The 20607-nt window shown below is 38.3% G+C and overlaps 1 protein-coding gene across 9 annotated transcripts in view; it reads left to right on the forward strand.

Moving 5' to 3' along the window:
- The window catches only part of CNOT4 (CCR4-NOT transcription complex subunit 4), a 54524-nt gene that overhangs the window by 18713 nt on the left and 15204 nt on the right, over positions 1-20607 (forward strand). For 4 of the 9 annotated variants that reach the window (XM_081929105.1, XM_081929100.1, XM_081929108.1 and 1 more), the window contains exons 3-11: positions 1014-1211; positions 2937-3023; positions 4322-4423; positions 4677-4802; positions 6249-6382; positions 9257-9412; positions 13946-14003; positions 14267-14516; positions 15518-16015. In XM_081929105.1, coding sequence (XP_081785231.1) covers positions 1014-1211; positions 2937-3023; positions 4322-4423; positions 4677-4802; positions 6249-6382; positions 9257-9412; positions 13946-14003; positions 14267-14516; positions 15518-16015 — 1609 coding nt within the window. The remainder of the gene's footprint in view (positions 1-1013; positions 1212-2936; positions 3024-4321; positions 4424-4676; positions 4803-6248; positions 6383-9256; positions 9413-13945; positions 14004-14266; positions 14517-15517; positions 16016-20607) is intronic. The other 5 variants (XM_081929102.1, XM_081929106.1, XM_081929103.1 and 2 more) reach the window with 3 other exon arrangements.

Consider the following 20607-nt stretch of genomic DNA (forward strand, 5'->3'; position numbering starts at 1 on the left):
CTCCGCACCTCCAACATTTATTACTAATTTTATACATTCTAGCTAATCTTACTGGCGTCAGGTACCATCTATACACCATCTTCATTGAGTTCTCTTTTAGGGCATAGCTGGGGCACTTTAAATGTTGTTTGCTCATGAAAAAGCAATTCCCACACTACTTGCGCTAGTATACTTGTGGTATCCAGTTAAGTGATGCTAAGTGTACATCCATTGAAATAAACTAAAGTTCATTTATTTCAGTGGGTCTAAGTAAGACTTAGCCAGGTGCCACCCTAAAACTGTTTTCAGTTTAACTTCTTTAAATGAACAGATGTGTTTGGGTTATTGCATCATCTCTATCTTTTTTCTAAATTTGGACCTTTTCTGCAATGTGGTGAGGTGTTTGAAATCTGTAGATGCTCATTAAGTACTTCACTAGGATATTTGTTTTGAATGTTTCTGATGACCCAGCTGTTTGAACTCATTGACCTGCTAAAGTGGGTCACATTTCATGTGCCAGTGGTGGTTAAAGAGAGGCATGTGTAAAAAACTGAATGTTGCCATGCATTCCTTTAATGGTATTGTCATTTATTGTGTTTTTGTGACAAGTTACTGTTAGTGTTTTATCATGACACTCATACTCGTATAATATCAACCATTATGTTTTCAGATGCCTGCTTTGAAACAAGTTTACGTCTAATCACTATACTCTGTTTTCTGTATTCTATAGAAATGCACCAGGCTTCTCACAATGAGAAGACAGGTAATGGCAGCCTATCTACCATTACCTTTATCTGCTGCTGCACAATTCAAGGGAGGAAATGTCAGCCATCTTTGCAAAGGATGATATCAAAGTTTAAGAAGCCTCACTGGCAGAAAGTGCACACCTATTCCTTGGTGGGCTCAGATTTATTTGAAGCCATTGCTTGTTTCTATATCATTCATATAGCATCTATTGCAGTGGGCTTGAGGTTTGCAGGAAACAATGATGTGGAAATTATTAATCAAGGCTTACCCACTTTTCTTTTTATTAGCCATATCCAGAAGATCCAGCAGTGTATAAACCACTCTCCCAAGAAGAGCTGCAAAGGATAAAAAATGAAAAGAAACAGAAGCAAAATGAAAGAAAACAGAAGATATCAGAGAATCGTAAACATTTGGCCAGTGTACGGGTTGTACAGAAGAATCTTGTATTCGTAGTAGGGTTATCCCAACGCCTAGCAGATCCAGAGGTAAGCAGCTGCCAGAAATATGAACTTCCTATAGAATAAGTGTATCCTGAACTTCTGCTGCAGTTATTATAGTTGCCAAATAAATTCCTACTCAAATTAGTTGATTCTTCTGGGCTTTTCAGTGGTGTTCAATACCACCAACCCAGGGCTGTGGACCCATAAAATGATGCCAGTTGAATTCTGTTATATCCCATGGTCATTAGTCTGGGAATCCTGGTTGAAAAGTCATCCATACGCTGATGATACTCGGCACACACACTCTTTTTCATCAGACCCTAGGGAGACAGTGGACACTGAACTTGAGGGAGCAGTGTGTCATTGAATATGCAATAACAATCCTAATAAGATAGAAATATTGTTGATTGTGAGAACCAATGAATCTGGAGTTCGTTGTATAGCCTGCCTTGGATGGGGTTGCATTTGCTCTAAAAATGGAGGCTTTCAGCTTTGAGCATAATTTTTGATCTGGAACAGCTTCTGGTTGCTGGGCTGGGACCGCTTTTGCTGATATACTAAGCTGCACTTACTTGCAGACGACAATTCTGGCCATGGTAAATTCATTCTGAAGCCTGCTAAAGCATCAACTTCGGTAGTATGACTTTACATGGGGCTGCTCTTAAAAGCTTTCAGAAGTTTTGGTTGGTGACACTATGACCAGACTATCTTAAACTGGTCAGTGAGACATATTACTATGTTGGTGCTCAATCTGCAGGAGTGCTATCAGGATTTTCTGGGCCTGGTCCACTGTATTGGGACCTCTGATCTACTCACAAAAGAGGACATTTTCATATTCAATTTTTTGTGCCCTTTTGCTGATAGCTATGCAATGAATTGTTAATTAATGCTTGCACCATAGATCCTGCGCAGCAGGAGACACGCCCAATTCCTCCAAATTTTGAATTCGCCATGCTTTTCTTTAACATTCACCTATGCTTACTGTGTAGTAGTATTTCAGAAAATAACTTCTGGGGACTGCCTGATCTCAGACAAACCCACCATAGGGAAGATGCATTCTGGTTGATAAGGAAAAAGCGTATACTACAGAGGTTCCAAGTGCTACAAAATGAGATGGAATCAGGAAAAGTGCACCAAAGGGGAGGGGAAAACAGAAGCTCTTTAGGATCCCATGAATTTCTTTCTCTTGAGGCTCACAAAGCGCACTCTTCAATCACAGTTCTGTCTTTATTCATTGGCTAAAAAACACTTAAACACAGGAGCAGACAGCCTAGCACATTGCTAAGTAGGTTACCTGAACATCTTGCTTTATAAGTTTATTTCTAGGAGGGCTAGATTTTTTAAATGAAAGCTCATAGTCTGGGGTCCCTGCTGGCAGTGGGCCTGTTAAATTGGTACCCACTTGGCATGCCTTTCAATCTTCACTTGGAATTTTATGTGATTTATGGACTGCAGGCTGTTAGAATAACTCATTATAATATAGTGTTGTTAGACTTCAGGAGAGAGAATTGAAGTTATCTGCCACTAATTATAGGAAATATGGTATGTGCTCAGTACCAGTTGCGTGCCTGGGTGGAGACCCCTGCGCCGCTCCAGTTGACAGCCCGAGACCAATGTTTTGTATAGTTCATTTGTAACTGCTTAGCAATTTTCCATTGCTTTCTTTGGTTAAAAGATTTTTTAAAGGGAGCAAAAATAGTTAGGCATCCATTAGTAGTCTGAGTTTTGTCTGAGCTGCTTCTTAATATTGTTTTTATATCTTCCAAACAGGTTTTGAAAAGGCCAGAATATTTTGGGAAATTTGGTAAAATACACAAAGTTGTAATCAACAACAGCACATCATATGCAGGCTCACAGGTAAGATACTGATTTCCCCTTGACCTAGGTAAAAGGTGGGTGTTTAGCTGGAGTTCCAACAGTTTCAGTTGCATATGGACAACTCATTTTTGACATCCTTGGGTCAAAAACATTCCATACAGGAACATTTCGGCAGCTCTGTTTTTGTTTGCATGTACTAAAACCAGAGTCAGATTAATTCTACAACGTAGACTACCCAGCAGTAAGGTGTAAACTGCCCCTGAATTAGAATGTAATTTCAGTTAAGTGTAGCCTATGAATGTATTCCCCTGCAAACATGTGTCCAGATCTTTTCATTTGTTCTGTCTGGAATGTACCTTCCTTATTATTGCTGCTTTGTACACCCCTGTTCAGCAATGTAGTTGCATTCTAACTTGGAGCACCCCATGATTTACTATATCTGTTTTGCTGGTGCAGAAGCTGATATACTCGAAATATGTTATAGTTTTTCACTAAATAGAAAGATTGTATTGACTTCTGGGTGTGCATTATACCTTGGTGAAGATTTTTAATTATACCCTAATCTGGTTGATACGCTATTGTCATACTAATGAAAAAATTAATTCCTATTTCAAAGTATATGTTACTTTTTCATTCAAGTTTGTAAGTAGGAAAGGAATATGTTACTTGGAATGCTTAAGTTTTTAGAAGTTGGCTTCAAAATGGGTAGAGGAGGAAAGAGCAGGCAAAAAGTTAACATAATTGTAAAGAAAGAAGGGAATCCAAATGCATGGTAAGGATTTTGGAGTAAAGCTGTTGTAGCCTTGTTGCTATGAATATCAGTGTACAGAGTTGGGAAACCATCAATTCAAACCTAACTTCAGCAAGCCCAACCTTGTATGGTATATAGTTGCTTCATTCTACTGATTTTACTCATATGTTCTGAAGAAACGAACATAGTTTCCTCACTCTGAAGCAAGGAACATAGTTTTTTAAAAAAAATTTAGGTTTTGCATTCCTGTTGTAGCAGACATTGCCTTAGAAGTATTCCTTTGTGTTTGTTTTATGGATAGGAGTGCCTCTTAAAATGGTGCTTGCCAGGTGGAGTATTTAGAAGTACTTCTATGACAAAATGTGTTTTAAATTTGCTGTCCGATTAGTCACAGGCACTTCTGTAATCTGTTTAAACTGATTATTCAAATATTGCAGTCATAATTACTACTGCACTTTTGCAAATGAATCCTTTGCCGAGGGCTTCTTATGAATTAAGTACTTCAGAATTTGGTGAAGTTCAGTGCTGCATTATAGGATGACTAATAAACTGACCTATGCGCATACACTTTTTTTTAATTATCTAGGGTCCAAGTGCAAGTGCATATGTAACTTACATCCGGTCAGAAGATGCACTCAGAGCCATACAGTGTGTCAATAATGTGGTAGTAGATGGAAGAACACTTAAGGTAATATGAATGTATGTGTTTGTAACTATATAAGAATAAGGTTGTGTGTGTGTGTGTGTGTGTGTGTGTGTGTGAGAGAGAGAGAGAGAGAGAGAGAGAGAGAGAGAGAGAGAGAGACACGTAATGGCAAATGTCTATGAGTACATGTAACTGAGCACCATGATACCAGAAGATGGATTCTAAAACAGGCTTACTTCTAAAGTATATAGTTTGTTGTCCTTTATGTCTCGTTAATGTCTCGTTTCCCCCCCAGGCGTCTTTAGGTACCACAAAATATTGCAGTTACTTTTTGAAGAATATGCAGTGTCCTAAACCAGACTGTATGTATCTACATGAATTAGGGGATGAAGCAGCCAGTTTTACAAAAGAAGAGATGCAGGTATGTGTGTTGCAACCTATAGCATGAAATATTACTCTAAATGCCTCATATTTCTGATCTGAGCCAGTAAACTACAGTTTCGATTTCAGAATGCGGTTTAGAGAATGCACGATTGAAGTATTTAAGGCAACACCTGAGGAGAGTGGGAAGCATGCATACATGCATCATTTTATCTGTATGCCACCTTTCCATAGTTCAAACAATGCTCCAGGGGGCTTCCAACGTGAAAACAATTACATAGTTACAAACATAACAAAAGTAGTCATAAACAGTAAATAAAACATACCAGGAAGTGCACAATCAAGTAAAACAATTTCAACCTTAAATCATAATAAGATCTAAAAATAAAGATACAAAAATTAACATCAGCAAGAGCAACAATACCAACACACACACACTATTCTCCAACCTAAGGGTCTGTTCAGCAGCTTCAGCTTTTGTAACTGGCGTCAGCCAGGGCCCCAACTTCCCAGGCCAAGTGGAAAAGGCCTACAGTGCAGGAAGCAGGTCTTCCAGGTCTCACAGCCAAGATGGTCCCTGTTGACCATGGCAGCCTGACAGTTGTTCAGCCAGGATATTTATGTCCAAACTGGCTTGACTGTCTTCTGTGCTCCTTCTTTTTGAAATGGAGATAATGCCCAGGGCTGGATTGAGAGGAAATATAAAGACTTTGAAGCATTCTTGCTGCAGATTTGAAGTTCTATAAACTGATCTGAGAATAAAAGGTAGCAGTTATGTATTATATAAATATAATATAATAGTAAATCTCCTACATTATCATCTAAAGGCGATGCACAATAAAAACAGCAAATTAAAAACTCAAAAAACCCTACATTTAAAAGAAAACTGAAAGCAGTAAAAATTAGAAACTCATGACAGAGATTCATTTATCCATCTGGATAAATGCACAAAAATGTCTGCAATAGTTATCAAAAGTGCAGGTAGTGGGTGCTTGTTGTACCTCAACAGGAATGCTATTCTGCAGAACAAGGGCCAGAACTCCGAACTCAGATCAACCCCAGTAAGTATGGGCAGTGGTCAGGGATGATGGGAAATGTGCCCCCCCACGTTACCTCTCCTTCCTTTAACTTATCACTCTGCACCTTCTGAGCAGGTTACCTAAGAAACTGAAATGGGCATTGTGGGGTACACCTATGAAATGTGATCATTACTATGATTTGTTCTGAGGTTACCTTTCAGTGAAATTAGAAAGGTCTTAACCAGCTTACAGTAAACTCCCTTAGGCAGCATTGAATTTACATTCTTTCAAAAGAGCCCAAAATGGTTGTCATAGTCTTGTGATTTGGTGGGACATGGACTAGGCTAGCTTAAAATAACCAAGCTTCTCTTATTTGAACATGAGAAATGAAATTTTGATGTAAAGATTTCACTGCAAATTGCCAGGTTGACAGTTGCATTATTTTATAACTTTTTTTTCTACCCCAGGCTGGTAAGCATCAAGAATATGAACAGAAGTTACTCCAGGAATTATACAAGTTAAACCCCAACTTCCTCCAGCTGTCTTCAAATGCAGTTGACAAGAACAAGAACAAAGTGACTTCACTACAGAGGTATGATGTGTAAGTAAAGGTTCTCTGTGTGTGCTCTTTAGTTTTCATCAAACCTCCCCCTTTACCCCTCTTTCTAAGCACTCTGCTTCACTGCCTTACTGCTTAAGCCAGCACACTTGACATCTTACTTCCTTTGCATCATTATACAGATGTATGCAGCATTTTCAAACAACTGTTTCAGCAGATGTTCCCATTAATGCATCATTTACAATTGTAAAATAGTATGGTTTGGTGTGAAATAGCAGGGCATGTCATTAAACTGGAAATACAAAATACAAGATTTACTCATTTTAAGTACAACACAACATTACTATGAATGTGTGAGTCCACCTTGCCTTTAGAAGGTGAGAATGCCACAAAGGACTCATCTGAAAGACAAAGTTAGTGTAAAATGTTCTGACTCATTGCAACTTAGTTGAGATTTTTGTTTCAATACGTTGGCTGCTAATATGTAGGGTGCAGACTTTGACAGAGTAACATAGATTTATATGTCTGTTTAATGAAAGGTTGCTGAGGGTTTTTTGATTTAGCACCTATCTATTCCAAGTAACAATTTTAAGTGGTTGTCTATTTCTGGAAAAGCTTACATTACTTAATAACAGAAACGCCATTAATATTTAGAATATGACATAAGGTTTGTGCTTGCAAGATACTTCTTTAGTTTGAATGGTAGTCAGACTACTATTACCTCTGGTTTAACCTCTTGAACTATTAATAAGGGAAACCTAAATGAATGGGAAAATCTATTTGTGACTGAACACCTGAACTTTGTGACCATGGCAAATGATTGGTGAACAAGAATTTGCACTCTTTAGATCCTTCTTAATGGGGATCCTTTTCCAATAAGATTTCAAGAGCAGCCTTGCTCAGGATCCTAAGCAATTTTTCCAGTGTCAAATCTTAGCGGATCAGCATTGCCTCTTAAAGGAAAAGACAAATCTTGTATTAAGGAAAGTTGATACTTTGACTCTGGGCAGAACATCAGATCAGTTTTGTCATTTGCCAGCCTCTCATATGGATAATGATACCTTCTTACTCTCTTGGCTGTTGTATTAGTGTGAGCTTTGCGAGAGAAATACTGTTTCTTCAAGAGCATCAAAAGAAATAAACCAAACATGCAAGAGTCAAGTCATGTTTTCTCACAGTGTGTTCTGAGACCTGATGGAGTCACATCATAAGGCAAGAAGAAACAGCAAGAAGACAATGTATTTAGAAATGGCTACAAATTTGGCTCTGTCCAGTCTCTGCAGTAGGAATTTTTCAAGAACTTAATTACCATTCTTACAAAAAAGCCCAAGGTAGATTGGGTATGCATGACAAAGTAGAAATAAGCTTACTTCCTACTGGTTCATTCTGAATTGTCTGTGCTGTCTCAGCAGTCTTACATCTCCAGTGATTTATTTTATAAGATCCCAGTAAGCTGAAGAAACTGAATAAATGTTAGGTTCTTGCTATCCTCTTGTCATCTGTTTTGATGTTTTTTGCCACTCTTTGCTGTGAATCTAAGTTCTTAAGCATAGAGTTCAGCTTTGTTCCTGAAACAAGTGTCATCTAAGTGGCAAATAAGTTGGTTCTGCATTCAAAACAGAAAATGCATCTGCTGTATACTTCATGAAGATTTTCTGTCATGATTTCTTTATTACTATTTTTTCTGTTCAAACTAAACTTCCATTGGTCCAGAGAAAAGGCCGTGATTCCCACTGCTTTCTGATTTCATACAGTTCTTGTGGGCAGTAACTTGAAATGCTGACAGAAATAGCCAGTTTGTGAGTTCACTCATCAGTTACCAGCATTCAGATCTGGAAGAGACGTAGACAAGCAACTTTTATGTGGGTGTAAGCTTTAGAACACGGTAGGCAAGCAGATAAGAATTACATGGCAGACTGATTTTCAACTTGATAAATGGAACTGACAGTGCCATATTTACCTTCTTGTAGTGTCTGCTTTATGGAACCAATCCTGAAATGCATGGAAAGATGAGGAATCAATATAAAAATTGAAAATGCAATCAATTTTTGTTAGTTAGATCTGTGACGCTTGGTTTTAAAAAGCAGGGTGTGTCTGTTCCACATTCATTTTGAGAACTCATAAATTTATTGCATTTCAAGGAATGAATGGCACGACAAGATAAACATTTTGAAAAGAGCACAGGTCTCTAAACATAATCATTATAAGTTACAGTTCTAAATATTCTTCATTCTTTTCTGGGATGATGATTTTAAAAATAGGGTGAAACTGAAGGACTAATTAGGAGAAAGAAACATTTATAATTATGTTGATGATAAATATTAATATTTATTTGCATATACATACAAAACCCAGCAGGGAATGTCTGTTTAAAGATGCGATTCCCTGCTTCAGTTTACCTTTATTCATCCTCTCAAATAATTTTACACACCAAAAGAACCTTATTTAGTGATCTATGCTTATATTAGCCTGAGTTTTGAAACTTTGGGAATCAATATTTGAAACGAGACAAATTGGGTAATTTAGAACTTACCAGCACCGGTACAGTGATATTTCAGAAGTGTATAATGCCGGTCACATGGGGGAAATCCTCAAGGACAAAGCTTGGATATAGCATATGAAGGGTAGGGGTAACATTACTCATAAAACTGGAGAATGTTGGGATGAAAGAACAGTTTAAGGACCACATGTCTTGGTGGGATTCACCTAATTAAAAAACAACTATAAGTGTAAACTGCCTGCCTGGTGCAAGAAAACAGTTTCTTTCTACAGTCTTAATAGCAGACATTAAGTTTTCTGTTGAAGACCTCCATATTCCTCTGCACAGTATATGGCATGAGGAATAATTTTCCCAGTGTTTCACTATTAAGATTTTCTACATAACTTGAACTCTCTTTTACTTTCACCTCTTTCCAGACCCAACAGTAATAACAAAGATGCCTGGCCATCATTACAGAGTTCAAGTAAATCAGTCAACGGCTTAACTATGGAACACAGGAAAACGCCTCCTATTTTAGAAAATGGCACAGACTCAGAACACATGACTCCAGATGGTCCAGATTCAGATTTCGGGTAATTGTGCTGCCTTTTATACTTTAGTTAGCTTTCTTTCTCTCTCACTGATGTGGAGGGATGATTCTCCAGCCTCTGTCAAGAGAGCTGGTTTCAAGTTAAAATGGTTGGCCTGAACCACTAGGTGATGCCTAGGTGGGGGGACTGCACATTATTTTGCAATGGGCAGTTTGTTCAGGAGAAGTCTGTGTCTAGGCCAGAAGATGATTTTTAAAGGTAAGGGTTGTGGAAAAGGCAAGGCATTTTGAAACAAGTTTCCTTCTGCGTCTGTGTTCTAGCAAACCACGTACCTCACTTCAGCAAACATTTTTTAATGTTCTTTAAGAGAAAAAGTTGCATAGTAGGAACTCTCATCTTTTAGGTAAGAGTCATTTAATTAATTGTCTTGAATACTCTGATCTCAGTTGGCAGATCGAAGCACATTATACTCTTCACCCAGGCATTTTGTTAAGCAAGTATGGCACTGGATTGAGATCCATCAGCTTTCCCCTCCCTTTAGACTACTAAGACTACTTGAATTTGTGTTTAATACTGCAATATGTCCCTTGCATCATAAGCATCATTGTGGGGCTTTTAACAAGTTGGATTAAAAATGCAAGTTGCATAGCACAGCATATTATGCTTTTGAATTGGGAATACTGATGTGTACTGTTGCAGTGTGGAAACTGCTTTCTTAGGCTCTAGTTTCCCACCTGTAATAGGTTGAGGTGCGGGAAAGTGGCCATATAAGTTGCCTGACTCCATTGTTTCTTGTTCTAGTGTTAATGAGGCACCAGAACACAGGAGGTTACTTCCATTATGCACCAGTAATGTATGAGCTGGGTCTAAGAAGCTTATTAGGAAATAGAGTAACTCACTGAATACCTTGTATTCTTGTTCTAACATTGACCTAATATTTCAGACTTCATCACTAGAAATCATTGCAGACATCAGCACTTTTGGAAGTAGAATGTCAATAGAAGAGCTTTTCTATTTAGAAAAACATCCCATTACCTACTTTTGAAGCTGTCCTGCTGAGAAGAAAGTGATCTGCTTTAGGTATTCCATTGTGGATTACCATAGCACTATTGAAATGTTGTAGTAATGCTTTATATGAAGCTAAGCATCTCTTAGGCTCTTGTTTAGTTATGAGCCTGAAAAAATGATCTGAAAATGTTCTACACATCTGTAGTACTGGTTCAGCTGATCAGGATCTAAAAGTCCACACAATGAATAGGACTTTCTCATCTTTCCCCACTACTGTCTCATCTTCCTCCACCACCATCCCACAACCACTCCTGAAGGTTAGAAAACATTTCAGAGCAAGATTTAACATGGTACAAAAGGACTACAGTTGAAATAAAAAATTGGCAACCTTTCCTCCGTGAGTGGAAGAGCTTTTTACTCTTACCTTAAGAATCTTTTGGTTCCAGCCTTCGCCTGTGGCTAGTCTTATGCCTAAAATGGGCTGATTTGGTACTTTTGAAACCATATTCAGTGCTTCCTCTAAGTGGATCATAGGTCTAATCCAGATATCAAGATTTTCAGAGGCATGCTATCACAGACTTAACAGGAACTCAAGCCTATTTATTAGTAAAGGGGTTTTGAACATCTGGAAACTTCTATGAGACAGCTGTGTTTCTGGCCGCAGGACTGAAAGACTGCAATATTTCTAATAATGAGAAAATAATTAAGAAATAATTAAGTTTTGTGTTTGAATAATTAATTTAAAAGTTTCAGTTCATTATGAGTGTTAAATAGTTTTACACAAAGAAAAAACAATCCGTTTCACCTAGTTTTACTCCATGCTTTGCTTAAAAATATATATAGTGTTAAGTAGGCTGAAACAATGTAATATATACATTTATATGTTTCCCTCTTTGCCTGTGGACTTAAGATAATTCAACAGATATTGAAAGAGTAGTGTTCTGCCAAAACCTCTAAAATGTAGGCTATAGCTGGAGTATAGTGGTTGTTTGATTTTTGAGTTTGTATGACTTAACAAACATAAATTCATTTTAGAATACTTTCTTGTGTTGACTTCCTGTTTCTGTAATTGATTCAGATGAGACTGTATATAGTCTTGGTTATCCAGTCCAATATCATCCACAGACACGTGAAAACAGACCTATGTCTATGTGCTTAGAATTAGACTTTATTGTAGGAAGAGTTTGGGAATGACCAGTATAGCTTTGACTAGATCACTAAATTCAGGGTCACACCTCACAAGTATCAATCTTAAAAGCAGGAAGTGATTCTGCTCATTTACACTCAATGGCTGAGATAAAATCAGCAAATGATTTACTTGCCTGCTTGACGCTCCCTCTTTTTTCTTTGTTACCTTTTAAAAGGTTAGGATTATGTTGTCATTCAGTTGCATAAGGGATTATGGTGTCTGCAGCCAGAGCACTTTACACAAAGTACTGGAGGCTGCAAAGTATACCATATGCAGGAGATTGGATAGAGCAAGTGTGGGAATATGCACTTGGGGCAAAACTAACAAGTTTGAGAAAAAAGGAGAGGAAATTGGTCTTGTTTTGTCAAATATTGTAATTAATTCGAATGTCTTTGCTTATCAATCTTATGTTTTAGGGTGTTTGAATTTTTTATGTTTAACTAGTGCAGAAAAAGAAAATATATATATTGTTTTATATATGACTATTTTAATAGATGCTCACTTGGTTGACATCTTAATTGAGCTATCCAGTTTGACCCCAAGATCTCCTTCCTGATCAGTCACAACCAGTTTGGACCCCATGAGTGTATATGTAAAGTTAGGGGTTTTTGCTCCACTATGCATCACTTTACACTTGCTCACATCAATCTACATTTCCCATTTTAATGCCCATTCACCTAGTTTCAATATACCCTTTTGGATCTCCTTGCAATTTCTTTATGTTTTTAATACTCTGAACAACTTAGTGTCATCAGCAAACCAGGTTACTTCTGTACTAACTCCAGGTCATTTATGAACAAGTTAAAAAGCACTGGTTACAGTACTGATTTTTGCATTCCCTATAGAGGAACAACCGTCTTATTTATTCCTGCTTTCTGTTACTTAACCAGTTGCTCATCCATAAGAGGACCTGTCTTCTTTTCCCATGACTGCTAAACTTGTTCTAGGTTCTTTTGGTGAGAGAATTTATCAAAAGCTTTTTGAGAGTCTCAAGTATGCTTGTTGACACCCTCAAAGAACTTTAATGGGTTGGTGAGACAGGACATACCCTTGTGGAAGCCATGCTGCTTTTGCTTCGGCCTGACTTGCTCTTCTGCATGTTTGGTAATTCAATTTTTAATAATTCTGCCCACCAGTTTTACTAGACTAGATGTTAAGTTAAGCTGCCTATAAAGTTCCAAGTCTTAGCTGGATTCTTTTTAAACAATAGGTGCTAGCTACATTGAGCAGTTTCCAGTCCTCTAGTATGGAGGCTGATTTTAGGGACAAATTACGTATTTATATTAGATCAGCAATTTCACATTTGAACCACTGAGGAAGCTCCCTTGTGTAACCCAGATGCTTTGGTCATTGGCTGTGAGACGCTTTCAGTCTTAAAGTCACATAGCAGGCAGATATTTTCTGAATATTTGCATTTGTCCATCAGTTGATGTCCAGTGGCTTACTGCAACACCTGCTGGATTTGTCAACAAGATAGTGACAGTATATTATTTTCCAGTTGAACTGCCATATCAACCAATTTATTTTCCAGCATCTTGGTTTCTTCTAGTGTCTCAAATGTTAGCCTTACTTAATACTGCAGGTTGTGCTAGCATACATTTGCAGCCTGAACCCAGCCAGTGCACCTTCCATCATGCATGCCTGGCCTGATCCCCTTCGCTCACTTAGCTTTTGACAGCACCTGATCTGGTATCTCTCCTTGTCCTGCTGTCACCATTCCTTCCTCAACTCATTCTTTTCATGGTTTTTGTAATTGCTGATCTTATTCCAAGTTTTGTCTTGTCCTTTCCTGGCTCTTCCTGTTGCTCTGCTGTTCTGATTTTGGGTGAGTGGATGCCTGAGCGGCTGGAGCTTCAGTTTTGTCTCCTGTTGTGTTTAAGTGAGAGGTTGTGACAGCATTCCGATTGTCTTGAAACTGAAGCAGCACAAAGGAGAAGTGAGCTTTTCTGCTGTGGTGAATAATATTATTGGTTCATTCACTTTCTCTTTTACTTTTATTCCTTTTGCCTCTTCTCTTTCTTTAATGTCTCTCCTCTCTTTACAACTCATTGTACTGAAATCTAAATTGGGGAGTCCTCTGCGCTCCATCAATCTCAAGTTGAGCACAAAGCTCTTATAAATAGATATGGTGCCTGCTTCATGGACACCAGTTTAATGTCGGGGGCTGATAGTAGGGGCAATAGACAAACTTTGATTGCTGTGAGGTTACACTGAGTAACAACGAACAAGCAGAATGTGCAAGATGGAGCTAATCAGCTTGTTGTCAGTTATCTCCATGAACTAGGTTTTCTAAAATAACTTTTAAAATTAATTCCTACAGTTTCAGGCCATCAGGCTGTGTCTTATACATTTGCCTAATAGTTTTTCTTTCTCTCTAGCACTATCGACAAACCTTCAGATTCTCTCAGTATAGGAAACTGTGATAACTCGCAGCAGGTAAGATTTGAGAACCAACACTTTTTAACTCTTGTTAACTGCATACCCTTATATTTGCAAAAGTACTATATTGTCTGTTGAAATATTTATTTGCCATAATCTTAAATATACCTTCCTGCCTATCAGCTGCATAAGAGGGTTGCTTGATTAAAACTTTATACTAGCTGTAAAAACACATGTTATTTGGAAATGACCAAATGGTTGTTAAAAGAAGAAACTGTTTTTACTATACAATTGTAAAACTGTTTTCTTTTTCTTTTTAGATATCAAATAGTGACACACCTTCACCCCCACCCGGCTTATCAAAATCCAATTCAGTTATCCCCATCAGTTCATCCAATCACAGTGCACGGTCTCCCTTTGAAGGGGCTATAACAGAGTCACAGTCTCTCTTCTCGGACAACTTCCGGCACCCCAACCCTATTCCAAGTGGACTCCCTCCATTTCCCAGCTCCCCACAGACTTCAAATGACTGGCCAATGGCACCAGAGCCACAGAGCCTCTTCACATCAGGTATAGTATTAGTTAGACAACCCATGCACGCAGTAGCTTGAAATAATATCTTCAGGCTCTTACATTTACTTATAGTTTAGCATGAACTTGACTGTGCTGCTCAGTACTACTCCAGTTTAAAGAACTTGTGAATATGTTACAATTATTATTTTGTGAAGTGCTTTACTTTTTTCATAGCTGGTGGAAATGTAGATTCAAAACAAAGATTCAAAATAAAGAAAACCTTACATAAATCATACTTTGTGCTTTGTATGCATATGGTCATTGATGCTAATGAGCAATGAGACCAATAAGAACATTTTGCTTAAAATTACAAGCAGTGAGACATTTTCATTAGTAACTGAACAGTGCTTCTCAATCAAGTTTCGTCATGTAGGATATCTTTTGTATTATCTAGCCTCTAGCAAGAAATATATGCAGTGGAAAGAGTGGCTTCTTACATTTAAAAGATGAAGAAGTGCTACTGTAATGTGTTGCAGAAGGTGGATGGGAAATTCATAGGGTTGGATCTTGAAAACCATGAGGTGCTTCTGCCAGATTTTTCAGCAACTTCCCTAGTAGGCCCACACAGCCTCCACCTCAATTTTCTAAAGGAGCTTGTTTCCTTCGGGAGGAGCTTTTCAGGTGAGACAGAAATGTGAAAATCCCAAGTAGAGGATCAGTTTAGAACTATAGGGAAGAAAAATGCAAAGATAAAGAAAGTTGCTTTCTTGGTAACTGTACACCACTAGAACATAAAGGATATTGTGAGCTTTAATCTAAAAACGAGTTGCCCCTAGAAGAGGATTTCCCAACCTGTTACTCTCCAGATATTTTGGACTACAACTCCAAGGACCAATGGGAATTATAATCCAAAACATCTGGAGAGTACCAGGCTAGGGAAAACTGCCATAGGAATGAGAATAACCAATTATTGGAAAGGGAAATCGGTCAGTATTTTAACTCATCTTAAGCTGGGAAAATGCAGCTTTGTCTTTAATAGCCTGTTTTAAATCCCACAGAAACCATCCCAGTATCCTCGTCTACAGACTGGCAAGCGGCGTTTGGATTTGGTTCTTCCAAACAGCAAGAAGATGACTTGGGGTTTGATCCCTTTGATATCACCCGCAAAGCCTTAGCAGACCTGATCGAGAAGGAACTGTCGGTCCAAGACCAACCCTCCCTCTCGCCCACGTCTCTCCAGAACCCTTCCCCACACACTACAAGCGCCAAAGGGTCAGGCTCTGGATTTCTGCATCCTGCTGCGCCCGCAAATGCCAACTCTCTCAATAGCACATTTTCAGTCTTGCCACAGAGGTTCCCGCAATTTCAACAGCATCGAGCAGTTTACAACTCCTTCAGTTTTCCAGGCCAAGCCGCTCGCTATCCTTGGATGGCCTTCCCACGCAATAACATCATGCACTTGAACCACACAGCAAATCCCCCTTCAAATAGTAATTTCTTGGACTTAAACCTCCCACCACAACACAGCACAGGTCTAGGAGGGATCCCTATAGCAGGTAAGTGCGCTGAGAAAGCATCAGTGAGCCTTCTTCATGCCTTCAGCTTCTCTAAACCAGAGTAGCGAGAAGGGGTTGATGGTATTTGGTACTGGAATTGATAATGTAACTATCATGATGGAAATGTGTTTTTATGCATTTTGGAAATGAAATGTTTAGCTTGGAATTTAGCCTTATAACGAGCTTTATAAGGAAAGTGGAGTATCGTATGTCCAATCACCCTTATTTCAAAAGTGATTTTATGATTTACATTGACAGTCTTGATCATGCTGTGGAGTTGATCTTTATTTTAAATATATAGTTTACTTAATTGCATAAGTAGATTACATTTTAACTTTTTTTAAAAAATGAATTCTTCAGTCCCGGTTCATGATGCTTGGCATGTATGGCAGGAAAAAGCTATTTTTAATTTATTTTTTGAAGTTTTTGTATACTGCTTTCATACAATATATATCCTGGGGTCCTTGCACTTTCCAGAGTCAGCAGAATGTATAACTCGGTTACAGTGATTAAAATTCAGTTTCCTTTTCACTCAAATCTCTTTTTTAAAAATAATTTAAAATGCCTGAGAGAATAAAAATGCCCCAACCGGATGTCTGAAAAACAACAATGTAGGCACCAGATGAACTTCACTGGGGAGGGAATTTATCAACCAGTGTGCTGCCAATGCAATAGCTATATCTTTTCTCTCCATTGCCATTTGAACTCTATCATCTTCAATTGTATCTGAAATCTTACATTGATGAGCCAGTAAATTTAAAATTGTGCGAAAAATATTCTTTATGATCCCGTATACGAAGCCATCTGACACCTATACCATTCACTTTAATCCCTTGCCCTTCATTTTTGTAACATTTCACTCCTGCTGGCATTATTGTTTCCCACTGGAAGAGTGTACTTCGTAGCTGACACACACAAGCCTTTGTGGCATAGCAAGCATCACTTCATGATAATACCTTTTGGAATTTTAGAGCAAACTTCAAGTAACCTGTTCCTTCCATCATAACTTGCAGTGGTCTTCTCCTTGGGATGTTTTGGGTTTACATCTTTAAACAGTGTGGATAGTATTGTTCAGTAATAGCACCTTTTTATTTCTGTAAACTAGTTTTCCTGTGCTTTATTTTTCTTGGCTACTGTTACAGTTATTGTTTTTTTTCTATTCTCATTATGATTCACTTAAAACATTTATATACCATCCATTTCTTACTGATAGTGACTGCTTATGTTAGTATTTTGGGAATCCAGAGGATTTGCAGCTTATCATAAAATCTGTAACATGGTCACAACACCTGTCTCTTCATTCTGGTTACAAAAGCATTTCTTCGGCACTTTAGTCTTAGCTTTGACTCTGGCTTAGATATATAGTTTGAACATGGAAAAAGCTAGTAATTATGTCAGGATATAAAAACATGCAGAGACGCATTTTAGATTCTCCATGTGACCCAGAAAAGATGTCCGCTAAGGACCCTCCCATTCATATTCCATTAGATACAAGGGGCCATCACTGAACTTAACAATCAGCTGTGTTAGTGTGGAAGTGATGTTTGAATGTGTGAAGTCTCTGAACTCTGGCCTAGCCTGAAAAATCTATTTCCTGCTCTTCAGTAGAAGAGAACTCTAGAGCAGTGGTTCTCAAAGGGTGTGGCACATCACACTGGTGTGGCCAGAGAAGATGTCAAGGGTTGCAGGAAGATTCAAGGGCAATCAAAGAAACACCTAACCATTTCAGTGTAGTATCGCGGTTTAGTATCATTCATTCATTCATTCATTCATTTATTTATTTATTTGCAGACTATGGATAGATACCTTTTCAAAATCAAGCACTGCCAGGAGTTGCTTCTTTTTGTTCTCCAATTTATTTCTTATCAATAAAAAAAATCAGTGTGGCAAGAGCAAATTTTTATTTTGAAAGTTGTGGTCCTGAGAAAAAAGTTTGAGAGCAATGACTCAAAACCACCTTCTTAATACGTGGTATATTCTGAAGTAGAGTGTTGTAGTGTAGCTGAATGTTTCCCACCCCTTTGATTTAGTAAATATTATGCTACTTGTAAAATTTGTTTCTTTCACTCCCATGTTTTTCCTTGCAACAACTCTGTGGGCTGAGGAAGACTGGTTAAGTGAGCTTCACAGATGAGTAAGGATTTGAACCTACTGCAATGCTTTGACTACACTACACAAACTCTTTAGGAACTCTGAACACAACCTACAGAAAAGTGTTTGCTAATTTACTTACTTAGATTCTTAGCCTGTGCTATTCAGAGGCTTGATTCAAAAATAGATCTTTGAAGCTCTTTATTGTAGTAGTGGTCATAGCTGCTTTAAGGATGCTAGAAGACTAAAACAATTCAACTAATATTATGAAATATAAAGCTTCTGAAGTAAGTTGTACCAGAGACAGGCAAGTTGGTTGTATGGCATAAAACCTTGTGCTGAAAAGCATTAATCTCTTTCTCAAAAAATGAAAAATGAAAAGCCTTTTATCAAAAAATGAAAAGCCTGGGATTTCCAATTAAGTGTAGTAATTGCTAACACAACTTGGAAGTTGGGTTAGGTTATGGATATTTTGATGTTGAAAACATTGTCTCTAATGAGCATTCTAGCAGCTTTCAATATCTTAACTTTCTGCGTATTGTATTAACCTTCCCCTTGACTCTCTTGAAGAAATGTCTTGGCTTTATAATGCATGTGTCTATTAGTTTTCCATTTATGCGCCCCATTTTAGGAGAAGACAGATGTCCTTAAATAATTATGTCATCTCTGACAGAGCTTCTACCTTTCTGAGGCATAATATGCATGAAATATTTTTTGCTTTGCCCTTCTCCTAAATTTTGCACCTTTCTTATTGGATGAAAAATCTTTCTTGGCTTTTAGTTTGGTCTTTGAGGTACTTACTTTAAAAACTAAACTATATCTTTTATTTACAAATGGTGGACATCAGGCTTCACTGACTTAGCCATCAATGTGAGAAAGCTATCTTCAGATAGTTTAACAAATATTTTAGTAATCATTGACTTCTTTTTAAATCATAGGAACAGTATTTCCCAGTGAAAATACTGTTTTCAGCAGTGCTAAACCTGATTACAAGGCCAAATACACTGAATATGTTATCTAAATTAAGTCATAATATAATTAAGAGTTGCAAGGGTTTTTATATTAGTGTGGGGATTTTACCTGCTAATTCAGGGTCAATATGCAGAAAGAAGGAATTTTTTTGAATTTGCTGTTGAATTTTATATTGGCAAGTTGCATAGTATGTGCTAGTGGACTCTCAATGTTGTTACATTACATATTCATTTTATTTATTTAAAATATTTATATACCACTCACATGCAAAATTTCAGTGCGGTGTACAAGAGGATCTACAAAAGAGATAAAATACAATTAACAGCAATACAGAATATTTGTAAAAATGACTGCCTCATCTTAAAAGTGTAAACCATTGAATAGGACTGGCAACACATAAAAATCTTCAAGAGATGTCTGAATCTTAGAAGTGAGGATGCCTGCCACATCTGCTGGAAGAGAATTCTCCAGTGGGGGACCAACAGCACTAGATACCCAACGTCTCATGAAAAGCAGTCGGACTATTGAAACATGGGGGACAACTAACATCATTCCTCCAGATCTCAATGATCAAACTGGCATATAAGAACTCAGGCAGCCCTTAAAGTACTCAGAATCCAAGTTGTTCAGGGCCTTCTATATTAATATGAGGCTTGAGCCTTGCCCTGTAACATGGGCAGCCAGAGCAGATATTTTAGCAGCAGTATTAGATGTTGCCCATCATCTCTTCACATCAACTATCTTAGGTGCTGTATTCTGCCCCAGCTGGAGCTTCTGGATCAATCCCAAGGGTGGCCCCACATAGAATGCATTTCAGTAATCTAGTCTTGAGTGCATGGTCTATTATGGCCAGGTTATCCCCATCCAGATAGGACTGTAGCTGACCGGGTGAAGCTGGTAAAAAGCCCTCCAAGCAAAAAGGAAACCTAGACTTTGGTTGACAAAGATGTATTCAGCTGTCCCTCCAATCTATGTGCCTGCTCCATCAAAGGGAAGAAGAATAAGAGGAGTTTGGATTTGATATCCCGCCTTTCACTCCCCTTCAGGAGTCTCAAAGCGGCTAACATTCTCCTTTCCCTTCCTCCCCCACAACAAACACTCTGTGAGGTGAGTGGGGCTGAGAGACTTCAGAGAAGTGTGACTGGCCCAAGGTCACCCAGCAGCTGCATGTGGAGGAGCGGAGACACGGACCCGGTTCCCCAGATTACGAGTCTACCGCTCTTAACCACTACACCACGCTGGCTCTGAATGCAAACCCTGCCCTCCAGGGACAAAGCAGTGCCTGGTGGAATCCTATTGCATAAGTGCTAGGAGGCCAAAGTCGCTCTCCCCCCACTCCCCAGTTCATTTCTGGATTTGACCATGCAGGTAGGAACGAAACCATTGTGATATAATGCCTTTTGATACTCATCCTGCTCAATGGTGTCAAAGCCATGGAGAGATCTAGTAAGAGTAATAAGGGTCACACTTCTCTGTCCTTCTCTTGATAAAGACCATAAATCAGGACAATTCAGTCTTAGAAGCAGGGG

Source organism: Podarcis melisellensis (genome assembly GCF_964234715.1).
Source record: "Podarcis melisellensis genome assembly, chromosome: 10".
NCBI classification, from domain to species: Eukaryota; Metazoa; Chordata; class Lepidosauria; order Squamata; family Lacertidae; genus Podarcis; species Podarcis melisellensis.